At 36.3% G+C, this 19,294-nt stretch overlaps 4 protein-coding genes across 4 annotated transcripts; 2 read left to right on the top strand and 2 right to left on the bottom strand.

Annotated features, from left to right (window-relative positions):
• The first annotated feature begins 86 nt into the window (after nucleotides 1-86).
• Nucleotides 87-3,181, top strand: LOC121256972 (tubulin alpha chain). The gene is made up of 4 exons (XM_041157793.1): nucleotides 87-399; nucleotides 1,482-1,716; nucleotides 1,807-2,177; nucleotides 2,337-3,181. Exons 1-4 carry the CDS (start codon nucleotides 307-309, stop codon nucleotides 2,988-2,990), a joined length of 1,353 nt encoding a protein of 450 aa, XP_041013727.1. The 5' UTR covers nucleotides 87-306; the 3' UTR covers nucleotides 2,991-3,181.
• Nucleotides 3,182-3,533: 352 nt separating this feature from the next.
• On the bottom strand, nucleotides 3,534-5,568 carry LOC121256971 (F-box protein SKIP22-like). Its single transcript, XM_041157792.1, has one exon. It carries the CDS (start codon nucleotides 5,399-5,401, stop codon nucleotides 3,824-3,826), a length of 1,578 nt encoding a protein of 525 aa, XP_041013726.1. The 5' UTR covers nucleotides 5,402-5,568; the 3' UTR covers nucleotides 3,534-3,823.
• Nucleotides 5,569-6,694: 1,126 nt separating this feature from the next.
• Nucleotides 6,695-8,861, bottom strand: LOC121256973. Its single transcript, XM_041157794.1, has 4 exons — nucleotides 7,915-8,861; nucleotides 7,720-7,792; nucleotides 7,061-7,578; nucleotides 6,695-7,011 (listed from the first exon to the last, which is right to left on the bottom strand). Exons 1-4 carry the CDS (start codon nucleotides 8,365-8,367, stop codon nucleotides 7,003-7,005), a joined length of 1,053 nt encoding a protein of 350 aa, XP_041013728.1. The 5' UTR covers nucleotides 8,368-8,861; the 3' UTR covers nucleotides 6,695-7,002.
• A 7,435-nt stretch (nucleotides 8,862-16,296) lies between these two features.
• LOC121256974 (thymocyte nuclear protein 1) lies at nucleotides 16,297-17,048 on the top strand. The gene has a single exon (XM_041157796.1). The coding sequence runs from the start codon at nucleotides 16,375-16,377 to the stop codon at nucleotides 16,849-16,851; it is 477 nt and encodes a 158-aa protein (XP_041013730.1). The 5' UTR covers nucleotides 16,297-16,374; the 3' UTR covers nucleotides 16,852-17,048.
• The last annotated feature ends 2,246 nt before the right edge of the window (nucleotides 17,049-19,294 follow it).

Raw genomic sequence — 19,294 nt, forward strand, 5'->3', positions numbered from 1 at the left:
GCAAAATTTAGTAATTCGAAAATCGAAAAAATGACAAACTATAGTTAGTAGGTTGGTTAGGCCAACCGCCAACCACAGACTGCCAACTCAATTTGCACTGGCTCAGCTAACACCTATGGTTAAATCTCTCTCTCTCTCTCTCTTCCCCACTTGCTATATATCACACCCCAAGCTCGTGCTCTTCCAGATCTATCACCACCAGTTTTCACCAGAGGGCGTCTTGATAAACGCCTTCGATCTTTATTTGTGCTCTTCCCTCCTTTGCTAATCATCCTCACTTAGTTGTTTCTTTACTTACCGGCGAAAATGAGAGAGTGCATCTCAATCCACATTGGTCAGGCTGGTATTCAGGTCGGCAACGCCTGTTGGGAGCTTTACTGCCTTGAGCACGGCATCCAGGTCTTCTTCTTCTTCCTTCTCTATCCATTGTTGCAGTACCGATGTAGAAATATCTCTAAGATGCTTTTGTTTGCTAATATCTGTGGTTTTCTCCGCTGAATTCTTTTACTTTTAGTCAGATCTGCAAGTTCCGCACCTCATTTTGGTCTTTTTCTTTTCGCTAGTCTATTTTTATTCGTCAGATCTGTGTTTCTTCAATGTCATTTTCTCACCGACTAGTTAATTTGATTCTTGATATGCAGTTCCTTTTCCTTCGTTGGTGCATGCTTTTAGTTCGTTAGATCTGCCTGTTTTGGAATCGGATCTGCCTTATATACCTACGTTAAGACTGAACGTTTTTATTTTTCAAGGCTCTGTTTCGATCTGATAAAATGATTATCATAAAATTGAGGGCCGGTTTGGATACATAACTAAATTATCTTATCTCAATTTAATCATTATTACAAATTTTCTAAACTTATATACAAAATATAATAAATAATACGTTATTTTCAAATTTAAAAATAAAAAATATTATAACAATATTTTATTTATTTTTTAATAAAACATCTCATTTAATCTAACCACCTGACTAAAAGAACTAAATGAGGCCTGAAAGGACGTCCTATTTTTACAATCGCTCGCCAATACGTTTCATTTCCAAGCTTCTCACGTAATTTCTGTTGTTAGTTGAATATTACTGATCGCTGATTGGTGTTGCTACATCCGGCTACCTGTTGATTGTGAAACTTGCCTTTTGTTTTGAGAATCACATGTTTATCGTATTGGTTTGACATGAGTTGGAGCTTATTTGAATTTCTTTTCCAAAGTAATCTATGCTCAGGTTATTACATTTCAAAAAGAGTAAAATGCTCCCTCATTTAATTATCTTACTCATCAGAAACGGAAATCTCTATTAGGTCGTTTTGAAAATTGTGGATACCTATGTGCATGAGAACTGGTGATTTAATTTATACCTCAATTTTTAATGGTCTTTAGAAGCCATTAAAATAGGTGGGATGAACATTTCATGCGCCCTTTTGTAGTCCATGTTCAAGTATTTGGTTTGATTGGTAAATCGCTAACTTTTTTAAATCTTGCAGCCTGATGGTCAAATGCCTGGTGACAAGACCGTTGGTGGAGGTGATGATGCCTTCAATACCTTTTTCAGTGAAACCGGTGCTGGGAAGCATGTCCCTCGTGCTGTCTTTGTTGACCTAGAGCCTACTGTCATTGATGAAGTGAGGACCGGAACTTATCGCCAGCTCTTCCACCCTGAACAACTTATAAGTGGCAAGGAAGATGCTGCCAATAATTTTGCCCGTGGCCACTATACCAGTAAGCATGTCCCACTTACCTCTGCATTTTCTTTTTCTTTCTGTAGTGTATATCAATTGCAGAATATGAAAAGTCAATTTCCGGTTTCAGTTGGCAAGGAGATTGTTGATCTGTGCTTGGATCGAATCAGAAAGCTTGCTGACAACTGCACCGGTCTCCAAGGATTCCTGGTATTCAATGCCGTTGGTGGAGGCACTGGTTCTGGGCTTGGCTCCCTTCTCTTGGAGCGATTGTCTGTCGACTATGGCAAGAAATCAAAGCTGGGTTTTACAGTCTACCCTTCTCCTCAGGTGTCCACATCTGTTGTTGAGCCATACAATAGTGTGCTCTCGACCCACTCCCTCCTGGAACACACTGATGTGGCTGTACTTTTGGACAATGAGGCCATCTATGATATTTGCAGGCGCTCACTTGATATTGAGCGACCCACTTACACTAACCTCAACCGCCTCGTCTCTCAGGTAAGTAGCTGCACGGTTATAATGTTAGAATTCGCATTCTGATGTAATTGATATTTGTCAATTGTTTTACCTCTAATTGTGATAAAAATGGGGGAGGTACCCTTATTTTTTTTCCCACTGGCATATTTGTGTTTTTTACTCGTATAAAATGAATTTCAGGTGATCTCCTCTTTGACTGCTTCTCTAAGGTTTGATGGGGCTCTGAATGTGGATGTTACTGAATTCCAAACCAACTTGGTCCCTTACCCCAGAATCCACTTCATGCTTTCTTCTTATGCACCAGTCATCTCTGCAGAGAAAGCATATCACGAACAACTCTCTGTTGCCGAAATCACCAACAGTGCTTTTGAGCCGTCATCAATGATGGCCAAATGTGACCCTCGCCATGGCAAGTATATGGCATGCTGCCTCATGTACCGTGGTGATGTTGTGCCTAAGGACGTCAATGCAGCTGTTGCTACCATCAAGACAAAGCGCACCATTCAGTTTGTTGACTGGTGCCCCACAGGATTCAAGTGCGGCATTAATTACCAACCTCCCACCGTTGTTCCAGGAGGGGACCTTGCCAAGGTGCAGAGGGCTGTTTGCATGATTTCGAACTCAACAAGTGTGGCCGAGGTGTTCTCCCGCATTGACCACAAGTTTGACCTTATGTATGCAAAGCGTGCCTTTGTGCACTGGTATGTGGGTGAGGGCATGGAAGAAGGAGAATTCTCTGAAGCTCGTGAGGATCTTGCTGCCTTGGAGAAGGATTACGAAGAGGTTGGTGCTGAGTCAGCGGAGGGGGAGGATGATGAAGGCGATGAGTACTAAGAAGAGATCTAAAATTTATCTGTTGTGATTTAGGCCGAACGATGCTATCTTTTGGCTGGCCTGTGTGATTTAGTATTTTTCTTCTTTTTAAGGGTTGTGTAACATGTGCTACACAAAACCCTAAGTTCCATTTCTAATTCTCTAGACAGACTATATATTTGGTGCGTTTTACGTTTGGTTTTTGTTGTTTCCTTACTGGTGTTGAATTCTTAAAGTTTTCCTCTCCCATGGAAAAATCGATTTTCTTTTTTGTAAATGCCTACACAGACTAAGAAAGGTGGTGTAAGCCAGAGTCCACTACTTCAGCAACTTGTCATATATTTTACCGCATTGGCTTCGAAAGCCTAAGAACCTTCTAAAGTTCAGAGTGCCCCTCAACCCATGTCTAAAGAGGCAAAACCCGGATTCACATCACCATCAACATGCTTATGAACTAGAAAATCATAAGAAAAGAACCGACCTTATAGGAAAGTAAAACTACCATTATTAAGAAGAGAACATCATTCATTCCCTTGCAAACGTCATCCACACTACTCACAATTAGAAGAAAATTACTTATTAAAGAACATAAAGAAAGAAGAATCCAAGTTTCCTCCACATAAACATAAAAGACCAACTGAAACTCTCAAAGCAAACTAGGCTTGACATTCTAGTAGTAGGTCTGAACATCATATTTATATATGTATATATATATATATATATATATAGAGAGAGAGAGAGAGAGAGAGAGAGATGCATAATCAAAGAGTCGGTGATACCTCCTCCCAAGGGGTTCGGTTCAGTTCCAGCAAAGGTGCATGATGATAACAGAACACAAACAATGAGCCACCAAACTAGAAATCGCCCGAATCGGAACCTCCTAGTCCCAGACTACAACGTGGTGTGAAGTTCCGCCTCAGTTGTAACCGCGGAAATACCACAACATGTTGTCCAAAGGGTAACGGGACGCCAAGACCCGGCAGGCGGTCATAATCTCCCCCCACCATTGGAGGAGGAAACCCGAACGGACTAGGGTCCCTTCTCACTGGTAATAAAACCCCTCGCCTTGGCCAAGCTTCCCTCTTCCTCTTCTTGTTGCTCTCCCAGATTGTACCAAACCTATCCTTCCATTGAATCAACCCCCGCGCTTCAATCCCTCCTCCTCCCCGTCCAAATGCCTCCTCAAATTTGCGTTTCCACAGCTCATTATTGGAAGACAAATATCGCAATTCGGAACACACACATCCCATCTTTGCCAGATCGACTCCGGGAAGAGACTCCAAAATCTTAAGCTTAAGCTCCGCATGGAGGCGCATGAAGCAAGGGGGAGGCACCAGCCCAGCCCTTTCACAGAGATCAATCAAGAGTGGCAATGCAAGCCCATCCTTCACAATCTTCCAAAACTCAAAAACCTCACTTTCTGGGTACCCATCTTCGTCGTTAGCTCTATTAGAATCGCCATTCGCCAAACCTATCGCCGGCGCAAACCTATTCTCATTCAAACACACCCTGTACAAGCCCGACCTGCCCCCAGCCAGAGACCCGTAAATATTGATAAAGTGCCCCAAACTCTGAAACTTCAAAACAACACTTTCAGGCACCTTAGCAGCATATCCATCATCATTACCTAAGAGCTCTGGCAGAGTGTAACAAAGCGACATCGTGAACGCGTTCGAAGGCCACTCATCCGCAAGATGAAAACGGTCAATCCGAATTCCGGAGATGGAATCGAATCCGACGAAACCGGACTCCAAAAGAACCGCGTGAACCGCAATCACCAAGAGTTTGTGGTCCCCGCCGTAATCGCCCAATTCCTCCCCCAGTATCCTTCTCAGAAAACACCGCTCGTAAAACTTCTTCCCCGATGATGAAACCGACCCATCAGCCACTTCCACGGTTTCAGCACTAGTAACTTCTAGGGTTTCTTCGTAGTCTGAATCCGACACCAGGGACCCGCCCTGTTCCTGAAGAATAGTTGAATCACTCATGTCGGAGTCAGCAACATCAGGCCATTCTGGAAGCCCTTGTACGGACGACTCTGGAATGGGGGTTTCTGGATTCGAGGACATTTCTCCTAGGGTCTTAGGTTCTCGAGTAATTTGAGACCCGGTGTCTCGATTAGAGAATCTAGGGGCTAGGGCTTGAGATTTTTGTACGGAATCTCGGGCCTGGGTTTGGATTGGAGAAGAGGAGAAGCCGGCGGGGTCGAAGGTGAAGTAGAGAAGGTCACCTGAGGTGATTCCGAGGGAGTGCAGGGACGCCTCGGGTGAGGAGGCCTGGAGCTCGTCCTTGCGATTGAGAGAGATATGAAGAGAAGAGGAAGAGGAGATTGATTGAGAGAGGGTTTCTTGAAGTTGTTGGAGAGTAAAGGGAGCGGGAACTTCAATTCTGAGGGTTTGCTTGGATTCGACGGATCTAAGTCTCAGTTTCATGGTTGCACTTGCATCAGAATAAGGTCTAAATTCACGGGGTTTATTGTTGAAGCCCAAAGGGAAATTTGAGAATTCGGAAAACGACTGAACGAACCTTTCGGAAGGGATGAAGATGAGCGAGCGTTTTATGCGGTCTCAAACTGAAATAAAATCATCAAAAAAGATTATTATTTATATATATATATATATAATTTTTTTTTTCAATAATCCTGGACTTACCAAGGATGCTCTTTTTTATTATTTATTTATTTGTTTGTTTTATTTAATGATTTAAAAAAGTAATTTTTATTGAGCTTGTAATTTGTATTTATTTTTAAATATTAAAAGGATTTTAAAAAATATTTAAAAAAGAAATTAGTTTTCTCGGTAGTTGGAAAGTGGAATGGGTGTAGCAGCACTTTATTTATTTATTTATTTATTTACAAGCATACCTTTGACCAAATCTCTTAACCGTCAAGGCAAGGTTTCAAAACAAAATACTTGGCGATTTAATTAGGAAAAGATTTGGCAGCCACACCAACAAAGAACAAGCGAAAGGTAGGAATGATACATAAATACAATTATATTTATAATATACCTAGTTTTTTAAATGAGAATGCTACTCCCCATTCCATGTCATACACTTTACTCATTTTTTTTTTAAAAAAACTTTTTTTTATTTTATTTTATTCTTATTATACTAATTGAGTTATTTTACTTATTATCTATACACCACATACTTATTATGAAAAAAAAATTAAAAAAAAATGTGGTTTGTAGTATGTGGAATGATAAGTAGAATTATTCTTTTTTAAATAGGGACTATATTATAAAATATTGCGTCAATAAATATTATAACAAAAATATAATTATAAAATGAAAATATTATAAAATATCGTGTCAATAAATATTAGATAATTCAAAATTTTTAAACACCTCATATTCAGTTTTTCTTTCTTATCTAATTTGTTAACGTTAGTAATAAAATATTTGACCATAATCAAATTATAAATAAAATAAAGAATTAATAATTTCTTCGAGTGCAGTACTTATAAATAGAAATATATTCTAGGAGTGAGTTTGTGTAGTCTCAAAATTAGTTGAGTTTTTCTTCCTAATAAAAATATATATATATATATTTTAAGATCGATCTATGTTTAATTGGATAGGTATCATATTAAGTGAATTTCTACTTTCTGATGGATATGTACATAATAACATGGCTATATTTTCATTTGTAACAGTTGCTAATTAGTACTAAATATATTTTTGCAAACTTATTTACTGACATATCAAACAACTTGGCATTATCATCTTACTTGAAATAGTATTAGTGTTTTTATATTTTATTTTATGAATATAATTTGTGTGACACAATCGGTGATCTGTTAGCTTCTTCTATATATTTGAACTTGGAAGAAATAGCTTTTCTTTATAGCTGTAAGGAAAGAAAGAAGTAAAGATGAGGAGCTTGTAACTTGTCAGTCCAGGATAAGTTGATTGATTTTCTCTTCCTCAAGATTTGTTCGAGGTGTGTATGCTTTCTTCATTCATGTTCAGTCCTTTCATGGAACCAGCCTGTTCACTTGAAGAATTCATGAAGCCTAGCCTTGGGTGTTTGCTCAAGTATCTATCCCCCTGGATGGAAATTGAACACCTTATTTACTGCAAAAACAAGTAAATCATTTCTCTGACAATTTCTTCCATGATAGCATCTCCTATCTTCATGCCTATCTCCCTCTTCAGTTGATGAAAATCACACCATTCTTCTAATGTTGCGGAGAAGTCAGATTTCATCTGGTGGATTTTGTTTGTAAAGCCTCCAGCTTGTTTCCCCCATGAGCAGATATGCTCACAGATCATTATCTCCATATCTTCTGTGACTGATATTCCTTGAGTGTGCTCCTTTTTTTCATTCCTTCCATGGGTTTCCAAGGATTCCTTCTCGGAATCAAATAGAAGCTGCTTCCTTTGTTGCAAGAGCCTTTTGCATCGTAGGCACTGAGAAGACTCGGAAGAACCCTTCAAAGTTACCCCCTTCGGTTTGGCGAAACTGACATGGCTCCTCTTCTCAATCGATGAGTTTTTCAATAATTGTAATTGAGAAACGGAGACAATGGAGTCTCCTGCGTCTCTTATGCTCTGAATGGATGTGTAACTTGATAGCGCTTTTTTGGTTTTGAAGTCACCCGCTGTTTGTTGCACAAAAGAATGAAATATGCATGTTAATAATTGGAAACCAGGAGATGCATGGTATATTCTGTTTTCCTTGTTTTTCTAATAAATAAAAAAATACGGTGTTTATGAAACCGATGAACCTTCGTTGGAGGGTGCTTCCCTCAGTAGTGATGCAGTGCTCAGCTGCATGCTCTCTTCCATGCTTATCCACTGAAGTATTGTATCTGCAGTAGCCTGTTGATTAGTGAGCCTAAATCGATGAAACTGCAACCAAATAATGCTGGAATAAAGAAATTGAAATCTGAAACGCGTCCTTGCAAGTTGCAACCATGGTTTATAATTCTAAGGCTTCGTACCTCCACTGTGTTTGACTTCCCAAATTCATAGGCCATTGCAGGGCTTGCTTGAGCAAGGCCTTGATTTCTTTTAGAACGTAAACAATTTTCTTCAATGTTGCTATAATCAGCCGAAAGACATGCGTTTAAACATTTTGTTGAGAATATGACCCTTTTTTCTGCGATTAGATGGGTCTTTCTGAGAGTGGGAGAAGCGATTTCATTTGAAAGCTCCTGGCTATTGTTAGTGGGAATGAACTTGTATATTGCAGAAGCCAAAATCCTTGTAGCATAAGAGATCCCTTTTCTTCCCTTGTTGAAGTCACAACCATGTGATCTCATTGGGGATCTCCGTGTCTTCACAAACCAGCTTCGTTCAGAAAGGTAAGTGTCTAGGCTGAAAGGCTCTTGTTGGTCTTGGAGATGTTCTCTGAGCTTTTTTGCAGGTGCTGGTTTGGATGCATAGGAAGCCATTAAACCTGCAAACTTGGAAGGGTGGGAGTGGAAGAGAATAAAGGTGTAAGTTTTAAGAAGTTGAGTAAAGATGAGAGGTGTGGCATAACAATGAAGAAGAGATTTAGAGATCAGGGTGTTTGTTGAACAGAAGAATCTGATATAGTGGAAGAAACAAAGAAAGATGATGGGGGAGGCAAGAGCGGGGGAAAAGGCCCACACTACACTAGTGTCAGCATTCCTGCAAATTGATTGTTGACACCCAAAAGTTAAAACTAGACAATCTTGTAATTGATTATTGGCACCAACACGTTAGAACTGTAGAATCTAATGATTGCTGTGTAACCTCTCTCTCTCTCTCTCTCTCTCTCTCTCTCTCTCATACGACAAATGATGAGATCTCTGCAATATTATTTCCTGCAATATATTGTTCTCCCACAAGTTGTCGTGTATTGAATAGGAGCAGAGAAGAACTGAATGTATCTGATCTTCACGATCGTTGTTGAAATCTACTACTACCCTTAATAAGTTCATGTATCAATCATTTATACACAACAATTTTCGTAGAAGAAATATATATATAGCACTCGAGTCTATAAGACCCCAAATCACTTTTCCATGTCCCTCTTTCTTGGACATTAGATTCTTGGACTGATATATTCTATTAGGACATATCATGTTGGAGGGGTCCCACCATGCAACAGTCTGGGAAACAATGAGAGAGAGACCACAGTCCTAGTCCTCGTGTATCTCGGTGTCATGACTTGTAAAGGAAAGAGCACTTTGCCTTGAAGGCAAGCAAAGAGTCTCATAATGTAGGTCCATCGGATCCCAAATCTTATGTATTAACACCCTCCCAGGAATTGGATAGACTTCTCGGAGCATCAAACACCTTCTGGATAGGAAGGAAAAAAGCTAAGCCGTATTTCAACTTTGATAAAGCCACGGTTTATTTGGACCGGTACTCATTGTTATCTTAACGGTGGGCAACCTTTTGATTAGATTTCATTCTATTTACAAGTAAGTACTTAAGTGTTAGAGAATTTGCATTTTCATGATTATCAGATCGACACATTTGATTTTTATTATGACGAAGATATTTATCTTATAATTTTTTTAAAAATAGAAATTGATATTTACTACGTTCATATCCGTCGCCCTATGGGAGGGGTGGGTGGGCGGGCCAACTACATCACCCTTTTCAAGCCCGTTGGAAGCATGCGGTTCTTCTCCAGGCTGGTGAATCAACTGGTGCGTGGGCCTTCCTTCTCTCATAATTCTTGTTTTTTTAGAACTTTTTATATTGGGCCCTCTTTTCTTATCCGTTACGCTACCTTTGTTCTTTATTAATGAACATTTCCTTTGCATAAGATTGATTTCCAGGAAGTTACCAAAGACATCTTTTATAGAGAATAAGCAGAAATTGAATGTCTAAAAACGAATGGTCTTCTTCTAGAAACTGAATGGTCATTTTATTCCTTGTAATCTTTAGGCTAATTGCATCTCATACCACAAAAAATATAAGATTTTTAGGGAAAGACACGCAAGTGCTGATGTCAACTCACGAAAAATAATAATGAACTTTCTGTGGTCAAATAATTAGTATCCTCCCCTTATGCACAATGGAATATGCCATTAATGGAAGCCCATGGTGAAATATTTATATTTAGAATTTATCCTAAAAATTTATACTGATGAAAAAATGTAGATTTTATTATCTATATTTATGACGTAATGTTAATTTATCATGCACGACAACATACAATGATGTCAACATTTTTCATCAATAAATATGTATGATAAATCTAGAGCCTCAAATTTGGATTTTATTTATTTATTTATTTATTTTAAAGAACAAGGGATGTATTTTTAAAATCATATGCTCACATTCTTTTAACTAAAGGGATGGCATATAAATGCATACAGGAGATTGGTTTCTATGGAAATTGTAAGTTCCCTTCAAATTTTCAGCTTTGGTATTTGTCATCTTCAAACTGCTAAAGAATTACAATATGCATCTCTAAAGACTTGAAATTTGTGAACTGACCCTATCTAGAACTAAAGTTTTCAAGATTATTTTATTTTGGGGAACGACCCTCTGAACATTTCAGATCCTTGAAGGTGTAAATTGAAACTCTAATAAAATCGTCCGAGAATAACAAACTTCAAATCTGGAAATTTGAAGGCCTATATAAAATAGGTTGAAGTTTAGTTTTGTCAAATTACCACATGAGAACATAATAATGAAACGTCGACAAAGAACACTTATATATTTGAATCCATCTTATGCCTTTTGTCAAAGAGTTTTGCTACAAATAAAAAACTGTTCACATCAAACATCTCACACATGACGTGAAAATTTATTTATTTTATTTTTTTCATAGGATGTATGTGTGTTTTTTATAGGATGTATGAGTATTTTTCATAGAGTGTGAAGTGTCGGATGATAAATAGTAGTTGATGAGAATACTTTTTCTTTATCAAAAACAAAAACAAAATTATTTGTATATGTTCTAGAAAGCAAACAAACAAACAGATAGACAAGTATTGTTTTCATACATAAATAAATAAAAGGGTTTTTAATAATTGCGACAATTTGAATCTAGAAGAGTAAAGTTTGTCAACTTGCTATTGGTATCAATAATCTTCTAGCATTACACGCTTAATCTGATAATGACCTATCATTTATTTCTTTTAAAAAGACTGCAAAAGGGTCTTAGTTTGAGAGAGATGAGAAACTCAGCATAGAAGTTTCTTTGGGGCATTAGGTTCATACTTTTCTCTTTGAACTTTTTGAGCCACCAATCCCATCCTTTTAACCCATTAATTAATTGCATACAGAAACATCAAACTCTTTGTGCTCTTAATTCATTGCTTCGAGCTGGCTGATTTTGGACCGCTCTTTCACACCTTCAATTAGAATGAACATAAACCCTATCATAAATTAAGGGAACCAATCCCGTATCAAGGCCGGAGTTGAAGATATTTTATTTTATTCTTTCTCTGGGTTAACCCCCAAAAAATGTCCTATTTTGAGCATTACAACTCTCTACGCTGAAGTTGATGCACCTCCTGATTTTTCGTTTCAATTACTTTTAAGACTCCATTTGGATTGAAAAGTGATCTTCATTCATCTCATTTCATTTTATCTTATTATTATAATTTTTTTTTAAATTTTTATACAAAATATAATAAAAAATTTAAAAATTTCAAATCCTAAAACAATAATAATATTAAAAAATAATATTTAAACAATATTTTATTTAACTTTTAACTTTTATCTTAACTCACTATCCAAACGACACCTAAAAGTGTGCGGCCACGAGTAGCTTTGATGGAAATTAAGTTTTTTTTCCAAACATATTTGAGCACATCGATTAATACATTGAGAAATGTTTTAGTTACAAAAAGATTTTATAAAACAAGAAAAAAACTAAATTAATATAATTACTTTTATTATAAAGTATATATATCATATCACACGAAAATATATCAATTTATAAATTTATTTTTATAATCATAGCAGTAGTACTCCAATACAATAACTAGTATTTAAAAGCAGTATCAAGACAAGTTGCGAGGTTTCAATTAAACTAGCCAGTTTCTAGGGGCATTTTTTTGTTATAAAAATGAAGGATCTAATAAGTCAAAGAGACAGATCAATATTTCCTAGATATCTTAAAATCTTGTGTTACAGAGAGATAATAGTAAAAAAAAAAAAAAAAACCATTATGTTTGGCCTGCAACATTTAATATATGTCTGGTTCTTAGAACTCGTGTAGAAAAACTATAGGAAATTCTAACTCATACTGTGAAAGCCTTTAATTAAATCGCATACCTTTTATTCTTTAAGTTTTTGAATTATTCAGAAATTCTTTAAAATATATAAATGGTCACTTAATTAAACAACAATTTGCGAACCAAATGATTCTTTCAAATCTCTTCTAATCGCCATCAATTTCATTCTCATATTCTATCTCCGAAATGGGTAGCTAGGAATGAACACAGTCTCTGTAATCTGTCTAAACCAATTACAATACAATAATCAAAGAGATAAGGTTACAAAGGCATGGACACCTCCTAATTGAAGACTTAACTCGTACCATCATTTATCTGCATTTCAACTTATAGAAGTTGACATTGCATGCCTAAAGGAGGTCATTCCAAATTTCCAAACAGGACCTTCCTCTGTTTCATCCTGATGCAGGGGAGCATTTTTTAAGTACATTATGGAGATTCAACAGTATAAAGAGCTACCTCAATTAAGCATTGTACAACCGACTTATAAATTCCATCATAAGTTTGAGTTCTAATAAAGATTAAACAAATTAAATCTGATCATTTAATACTCGTTTAAACACGACTCATCTAGACCCACCTATCAATTGTCAAAAAATAACTTGTGTTAATAGATTTTTGAGTAGCGTACACAATATTATATATACTGAGTGACAACTCCATTTTATTAGTATTTTTTTCCTATTTTGACTTTCAAATTTCAGATTTTAATATTTTCATTATTTTTAATAGCCGACATATCAATACGTATAGTTATGTAAATAAAATTGTAATTATAAAGTATTTTTCTATACTTTTTGTTGAGTGGATCGGATTTTTGTTTCCCTTGTTTATTACTATTTATTTTTATGTTTTTTTTTTTTAACAAGACAGCATCAAATAAAAATTAATATACAAAAAACAAGAGATGAAAAACCGAAAAACACCCTTTATTTATTTTTTATAAAAAAAAAAAAAAAGAGACATCCCATATGTAGTTAAATAGCAAAACTAAGCTCATTTTTGCTGTCCTGGTAGTCTTTTTCATCTCCCTTCGTTTATTTATTTGTTTGTACATGTAGATCCCATCTATTACTTTTATCCGTACATTTTGTTCATTAAATAAGTAAAGTAAAAATCATGTTCGTAATTCCATCTACGCCCCTCATTCCTCAATCTCTATAAATTTCTCCCCCACAGTCCCTCAGTTCTATGTCCCCATGTTATCTTGACAGTTCTAAAGATCAATATCATGTCGACCAAATTGGGTACCCTCTGGGTGATAACCCTCCTCCTCTCCTACTCGCTAAACTTCGCCACTGCCCGGCCAGAGCCCACATTTTCCGACATCACTCCAATGAAAACTCAACATAGAGTACGTAAATCTCCTCAAATTATATAAATTCTCAGCGCTTCTAAGGCAACTGTTTTTACCAGTAGCTTTTCAATCAATATTTCATGGGTTTTGCTTAATATTTGTCTTTGACATCTTTTTTTCTCAAGGATGATCAGCTAGAGAAGGTTATGGAGGAGAGATGTGAAGGAGCTGGGCAAGAAGATTGCTTGGAGAGAAGAACACTTGCGGCTCACATCGATTACATCTACACCCAGAAGAATAAGCCATGAGATTTTGCTCTGTATTCTTATATCATTTCTGGGTTATATTTATGGATGTCGCAGTAATTTCCTATGTATATAACAGCTGCCACGGGTTATGATTCAGGATCTTTAGTTAATCATCATTGTATTATACCATCCATTACCAAGTTTTCTTTTCTTGTAGGAAAGAGTACTTTGTGTTGATGGAGAGAGAGAATATTATGTACAGTTTTATTCATTATATTTCAGTGCAGAGTTTTATAAACGCAGCAAATAGGTAGAAAAGGGTGAAAATAGAAGAGCAATTCTTCTATATATATTATGATTTCTTTGAAATCAAGCAAATCAAGCATCGTGCATGTTACTGCAAAAATGATTGGTTTTCCAAGAACAGAAAAAAGTTGGATGCAGAAAACAGGCGGAAACTTTTTTATTTTTCTTGAAAAAACTCAGAAAGAATGAATTAGTACTAGAGAGAGAAAGAGAAGTCATGTATATGGATTACCATCATGACAACAACATCATAGCGTACTGAATCAATTGTGCTGAAGAAATAATTACTGGCAAGTTGGAAACATTATTTTTTGTCATGGAACTATAAATATATATAATTTGGTATGATTTCCTCACACATGAGAAGTAGTTGATCAACGTACGGAGTCTTGTAAACAAGCATTCCATGTATGTTGTAAATGGACTTGATAAAAGGCTTTCAACTACGTACCTAGCTATCTTCATAAGGTTTCTGCTGGCTGCTGCATTAATTATAATAGAGTAATGCTAGATACAAACTTCAAATAGACAAGTTCCATACAAACTTTTTATAAAACAATAGGTCTCATTAATAAATAATAGTTTTTTTTTACACTTTTTTAAAGTGAAGTCTACTTTTTTACAAAAACTTATATGAGATTTGTCTATTTGAGACTTGTACAAATTATTTCTCATTACGATAATACGTAGGCTTTTACCTTCCATTCTATATATTTTTTTGTTTAATACGTGTAAAAGCTCTGTGTCTTAAGCATTTCCGCATGATTTATGCATATCACGAAGGACTTTCATCGTACCACATAGTCCGTCTCTGACCAACTTATCTACCACTTATAAGGACACGTGGCACCTGCAATTCATTGTTCTTTTTAAAAAAAAAAAAAATCGAAAAGGGATTTTCAGCGTAGTAATTATTTTACATCCCTTATCTCTCCGATTCTAAGCAATTGTTCAAAAAATCCAAATCTAATCTGTCTTACAAAATACTCAAAACTGCCTAATGATCCGTAATTTCATTGTCCGCATTGAGCCCCCTCTATTATTCCAAAATGAAAAAACATTTTTTAATAAATAAAAAATTATTACTTTCAAGTTTAAACAAATAAATGGGACCGACAAGCATAAAAGCTGAAGGTTTATCATCCATGTGCCTTGAGCTTTGCGCAACTGCTAAATAAAACATGAATTATGTTTTGTTACATGTCATCAAATTTGGGCATATGTAAATCCTTTTGGTTCTTATGGAATGAAGCTTGTACCAAGAACTTTGCATGAAATTGTTGCCGCTTTGCCCATTACATATATAAGATTATGCCAAAAGCTCTTAAAAACTCGATGACATTGGGGTGACCTGCAGCTAGCTAGGAATGCTTGTGATGGAGATGGTCAATCTCTCTAGAAACAAACAAGGCAACAGCTAGTTTCTTTTTTTTTTTTTTTAAGAAGAAGACAGTACTTCAAATTTATTAATTGTCTTCACTTATAAGGAAAAAAAAAACCGTAATTACGACACAACACCTAGTGTGTATATAAATCCAAAACACAGCCATCAAAAACCAGACTAAAGGAATAACATTGAGTAAAAGGATAACACTTTTGATAACCTGCAATGGGAAACACAACAAAACAAAACTAGCCAAGTACATGGTAGCTAGCTTATATATCGATGCATGTGACCATGTAAATGGCATTCGGCTCTTTGACCCAGAAAATGAGCTGCATTGGTACTAGATTTTGTATGTCCTCCACTTGGCGGCATCTGGATGACTATGTCAGCAGCCAGCATGGATCGATCATACTATATCCATGATCACGACACCCTGATATTTGACAATGCAGACTGGTTGTTGTCTGTTGACTGACCATCCAAGTAGTACTAAAAAAAGGCATTAAAGGCCCTCCCGATCACAAGATATGCTCGATCTACCATCCTCCAACCACCAAAATATTGTACCTGCCACACCATCATGTTTACCAATTAACCACCAATTTCCAAGACCTACTTAGAAGCATCATCAAAAGATCAACGGTTCGGACTCACATATTGCTTATGTCGCACGTGAATTTTACGTGCCGCCTCACTCACATTCATTTCTCCAAACTCCATTGGGTGTGTAGTTCATTGCTAGTTAATCTTTCCATGTTTTAGTTATATGGGCCAATTAAAACTGAGACGGCCTTGACTTTCTAGTCCAGATTCTGTCGTTGATAATCATTTGAGGCCCGACGCTTGACAAGTAAGCCAATGGGCCGTACGGATTACAGACCAGTACAACTACAACTCCCTTGGCGCCAAACTCCATAGTCTCCCGCCATAAGAATCCACCGCATAAAAGCAACCAAAATTCTATTCACACAACAGGCTTCGAAGTTTGAACAATGGGCAAAGAAGAAAGGAAGTACTGGCTTCTGAAGACGGAGCCGGGAGAGTGGTCGTGGGATGACCAAGCAGCCAACGGGGGCGTGACCGAGTGGGACGGTGTCAAGAACAAACAAGCCCAGAAATACCTCAAGTCCATGAAGCTCACCGACCTGTGCTTCTTCTACCACTCCGGCGCCAAGTCACGCCGCGTCATCGGAGTGGTGACCGTTGTGAAGGAGTGGTATGGCGATGGTGACGGTAATGGTGGTGCTGTGGATGTGAAAGCAGTGGGGGAGATGAGGAGGCAGGTGGACTTGAAGGAGATGAAGGGGGATAGTGGGTTAAAGGGTTTTGCTCTGTTTAGGCAGCCGAGGCTATCGGTTGTGCCAGTTTCGGAGGACGTGTGGGAAAGGGTTTGTGATTTGGGAGGTGGGTATGAAGGGGATGGTAAAGATGATAGTATTCAAGACCATGATGAGGGAGGGGGAGATTAGGCCCAGAAATAGTTGCTTGAAGGGTGTTTGTAAATTTTCCCCAGTATGCTAAGTTCCTTCTTTTTTGTAACAAAAGTAGTTATTAGTATATATCTAACTTGTTTTGCTTGATACTCTTTTCAGTTTGTGGTTTGTAAGTGGAAAGAGAAAATGATATTGGGGGATATAGCAAGTAAGTTTTGAAAGTCCAGAAAGTAGATCATGCGAGTAACAAAGTTTTTTTTTTTTGCTTGAATCTTCTGTCTACATTTGTTGCTATATTGGCTGTTTGTTTAATCATTCAGCATGGCTGTTGCAATGGTCCAAAACAAATGGCAAATACAGTATTACAAACTTTGTAAATTGTCCTAAAGGGTTTTTAAAAAAGACATATACAACAATATCCACTTTTTTCCTCGCTAGATTATCATCTTCTGTGAGAAACTTATTAGACACTGTCAAAATTTAATACTAATAACGTGGAATTTCTAATTTATTAATTATTACGCCATGTCATTACAATAAAATTCTTATAAAATCATTTTGAATAATAGGACATTCTATAATAACTTGAAAATATCAAACGTCCCTTTGGGATTAATTAATAATAATTCGTCAATAACAAGTACTGGTCTATGTTAAAAGTTTATGTAAAAATAAATAAACAGTGTCGGAAATGTGCACCGGGGGCAAAAGAGGGGAGATTTATCTTAAAAGCAAGGCCGTTTCACGTTTGTTCTGATCAGCCAAGTGCATTTAATCCGGAGATAACCACTCTGACACCAAAGAACGTCACAATTCACAAGGCCAAGTGAACGCGATAGATAGCCATTGCATTGCTGCACACCAAACAAACCATTGAGAATTCCAAAATCCTCATAAGTCGGCCTGCGTCTGCATGTTCACATATCGGGAAGCTCAAACAGTTCCTAGCGGATATCTCCCTCTTTCTTTGCTCTCATTAGTAAGTAATGATGGCGAACCAGTTGGAGAGCCTGGTGGAGTCGATAAAGTCGAAATTGCGGGCGCTGAAGAAGTCGAAGAAGAAGAAGCCGTACGTGAAGATGGACAAGAGCTCTAGCGTCAAGGTGGAGATCCGCAGCAGAAAGGCCCGCAAGCTCATCGACAAGACCCTTAAGGTCGCCGACCGCAAGGGCAGTATTTCTTCGTAATACTGTCATTCTGTTTTGGAAAAAATATGATATCGGATAGAGATAATATCATATCAATAATTTGATCATATCATAGAGATAATTTGATTTGATATTATCTGTGTTTTCTTGGGTTTTTTCTTCTTCTGTTGTGCTTTAAATTGGTTGTATGAGTTTTCTATTGTGCCTACAGAGTTTATGTTCCTACATTCTAAGGACACTAGCATTGGTTTATCTATATACATCTTCAAAATTACATCTTTTAAAAATTAATTTTTCATATCAAGAAAAATTTCTATATTAGATTATACATTTTTAAACGAAATAATAATAAAATATTATTTTTTTATTTTTTTCTTAAAATTATTATTTTTATATATTTTACAATTAGCACCGTGTGCTCAAAAATATAAATTTCATATATCTAAATATCACCAATTTTATATATCAAAATACCAATTTTATTAATAAATATTAATATATACTAAAAAACACTTTGTATCATCAACTTAATACAAATTTTATATATCAAAACCATCTAAATACAAATTTCACAAAGTTGATTTTAATGGGTAGGAGAGAGAAAAAAATAGTAAAACATTATTTATAACTATGCAAAATTTTGAAGATGCATAATCTAATATAGACCAATTTAAAGAATATTATGTAAATATAAAAATGAATATGAAAATGTGCCATTGCCCATGCTAAGGTTTTAAAGCATTAAAAAAGAACCAAAAAAAAAAAAAAATTTGAATCTGCATGGGAACAATCAAACAGTGTTCTTACATTCTAAACTGTTGACATTAAAAAGCTTTTTGACGTGATGGAAAATAACAAATGCAAGAAGAAATAACATGATCATTATTCTTATGGCGACATCTGATTAATTGTTTTGCTTTTCGCTGTTTGGGTTTCTTCCTATCAGTTGGAAATTAAAATATCGTTTGAAGATATTGGAGTCGTCGTCACATGATGATTACAACTCATATCAACTTATCCCATTACTATTCACTATTATTCATCAACTTTAACTCGTAAATCTCACTATTATTCACAACTCATTTCACTACTATTCACAACTCATTTTCGAATCCAAGCGAGACCTAAATATCAATAGAGAAAACTATCGAAAGTTATCGAATAGTTTTAGTCATAATTATTGCTCATTGATTATCCAGAAACATATGTTTAATAATGAATTAAAAATCCATGTAACTCATGTAGTTGAATTAAAAATCCAAGAAACAATTGAGAGGTTTTGATAAACAATTCAGCTAAGGTACACGGCGTTGGGTATCTATTGTGGAATT

This window comes from Juglans microcarpa x Juglans regia, chromosome 3S (genome assembly GCF_004785595.1).
Source record: "Juglans microcarpa x Juglans regia isolate MS1-56 chromosome 3S, Jm3101_v1.0, whole genome shotgun sequence".
Classification (NCBI taxonomy): Eukaryota; Viridiplantae; Streptophyta; class Magnoliopsida; order Fagales; family Juglandaceae; genus Juglans; species Juglans microcarpa x Juglans regia.

Coding starts and splice junctions, on each gene's coding strand:
- LOC121256972 (XM_041157793.1), top strand. CDS start 307: ATGAGAGAGTGCATCTCAATCCACATTGGTCAGGCTGGTATTCAGGTC. Junction 1,717..1,806: donor TGCCCGTGGCCACTATACCA/GTAAGCATGTCC, acceptor TTCCGGTTTCAG/TTGGCAAGGAGATTGTTGAT. Junction 2,178..2,336: donor TCAACCGCCTCGTCTCTCAG/GTAAGTAGCTGC, acceptor AATGAATTTCAG/GTGATCTCCTCTTTGACTGC.
- LOC121256971 (XM_041157792.1), bottom strand. CDS start 5,401: ATGAAACTGAGACTTAGATCCGTCGAATCCAAGCAAACCCTCAGAATT.
- LOC121256973 (XM_041157794.1), bottom strand. CDS start 8,367: ATGGCTTCCTATGCATCCAAACCAGCACCTGCAAAAAAGCTCAGAGAA. Junction 7,793..7,914: donor GGAAGTCAAACACAGTGGAG/GTACGAAGCCTT, acceptor ACTAATCAACAG/GCTACTGCAGATACAATACT. Junction 7,579..7,719: donor GAGCACTGCATCACTACTGA/GGGAAGCACCCT, acceptor CTTTTGTGCAAC/AAACAGCGGGTGACTTCAAA.
- LOC121256974 (XM_041157796.1), top strand. CDS start 16,375: ATGGGCAAAGAAGAAAGGAAGTACTGGCTTCTGAAGACGGAGCCGGGA.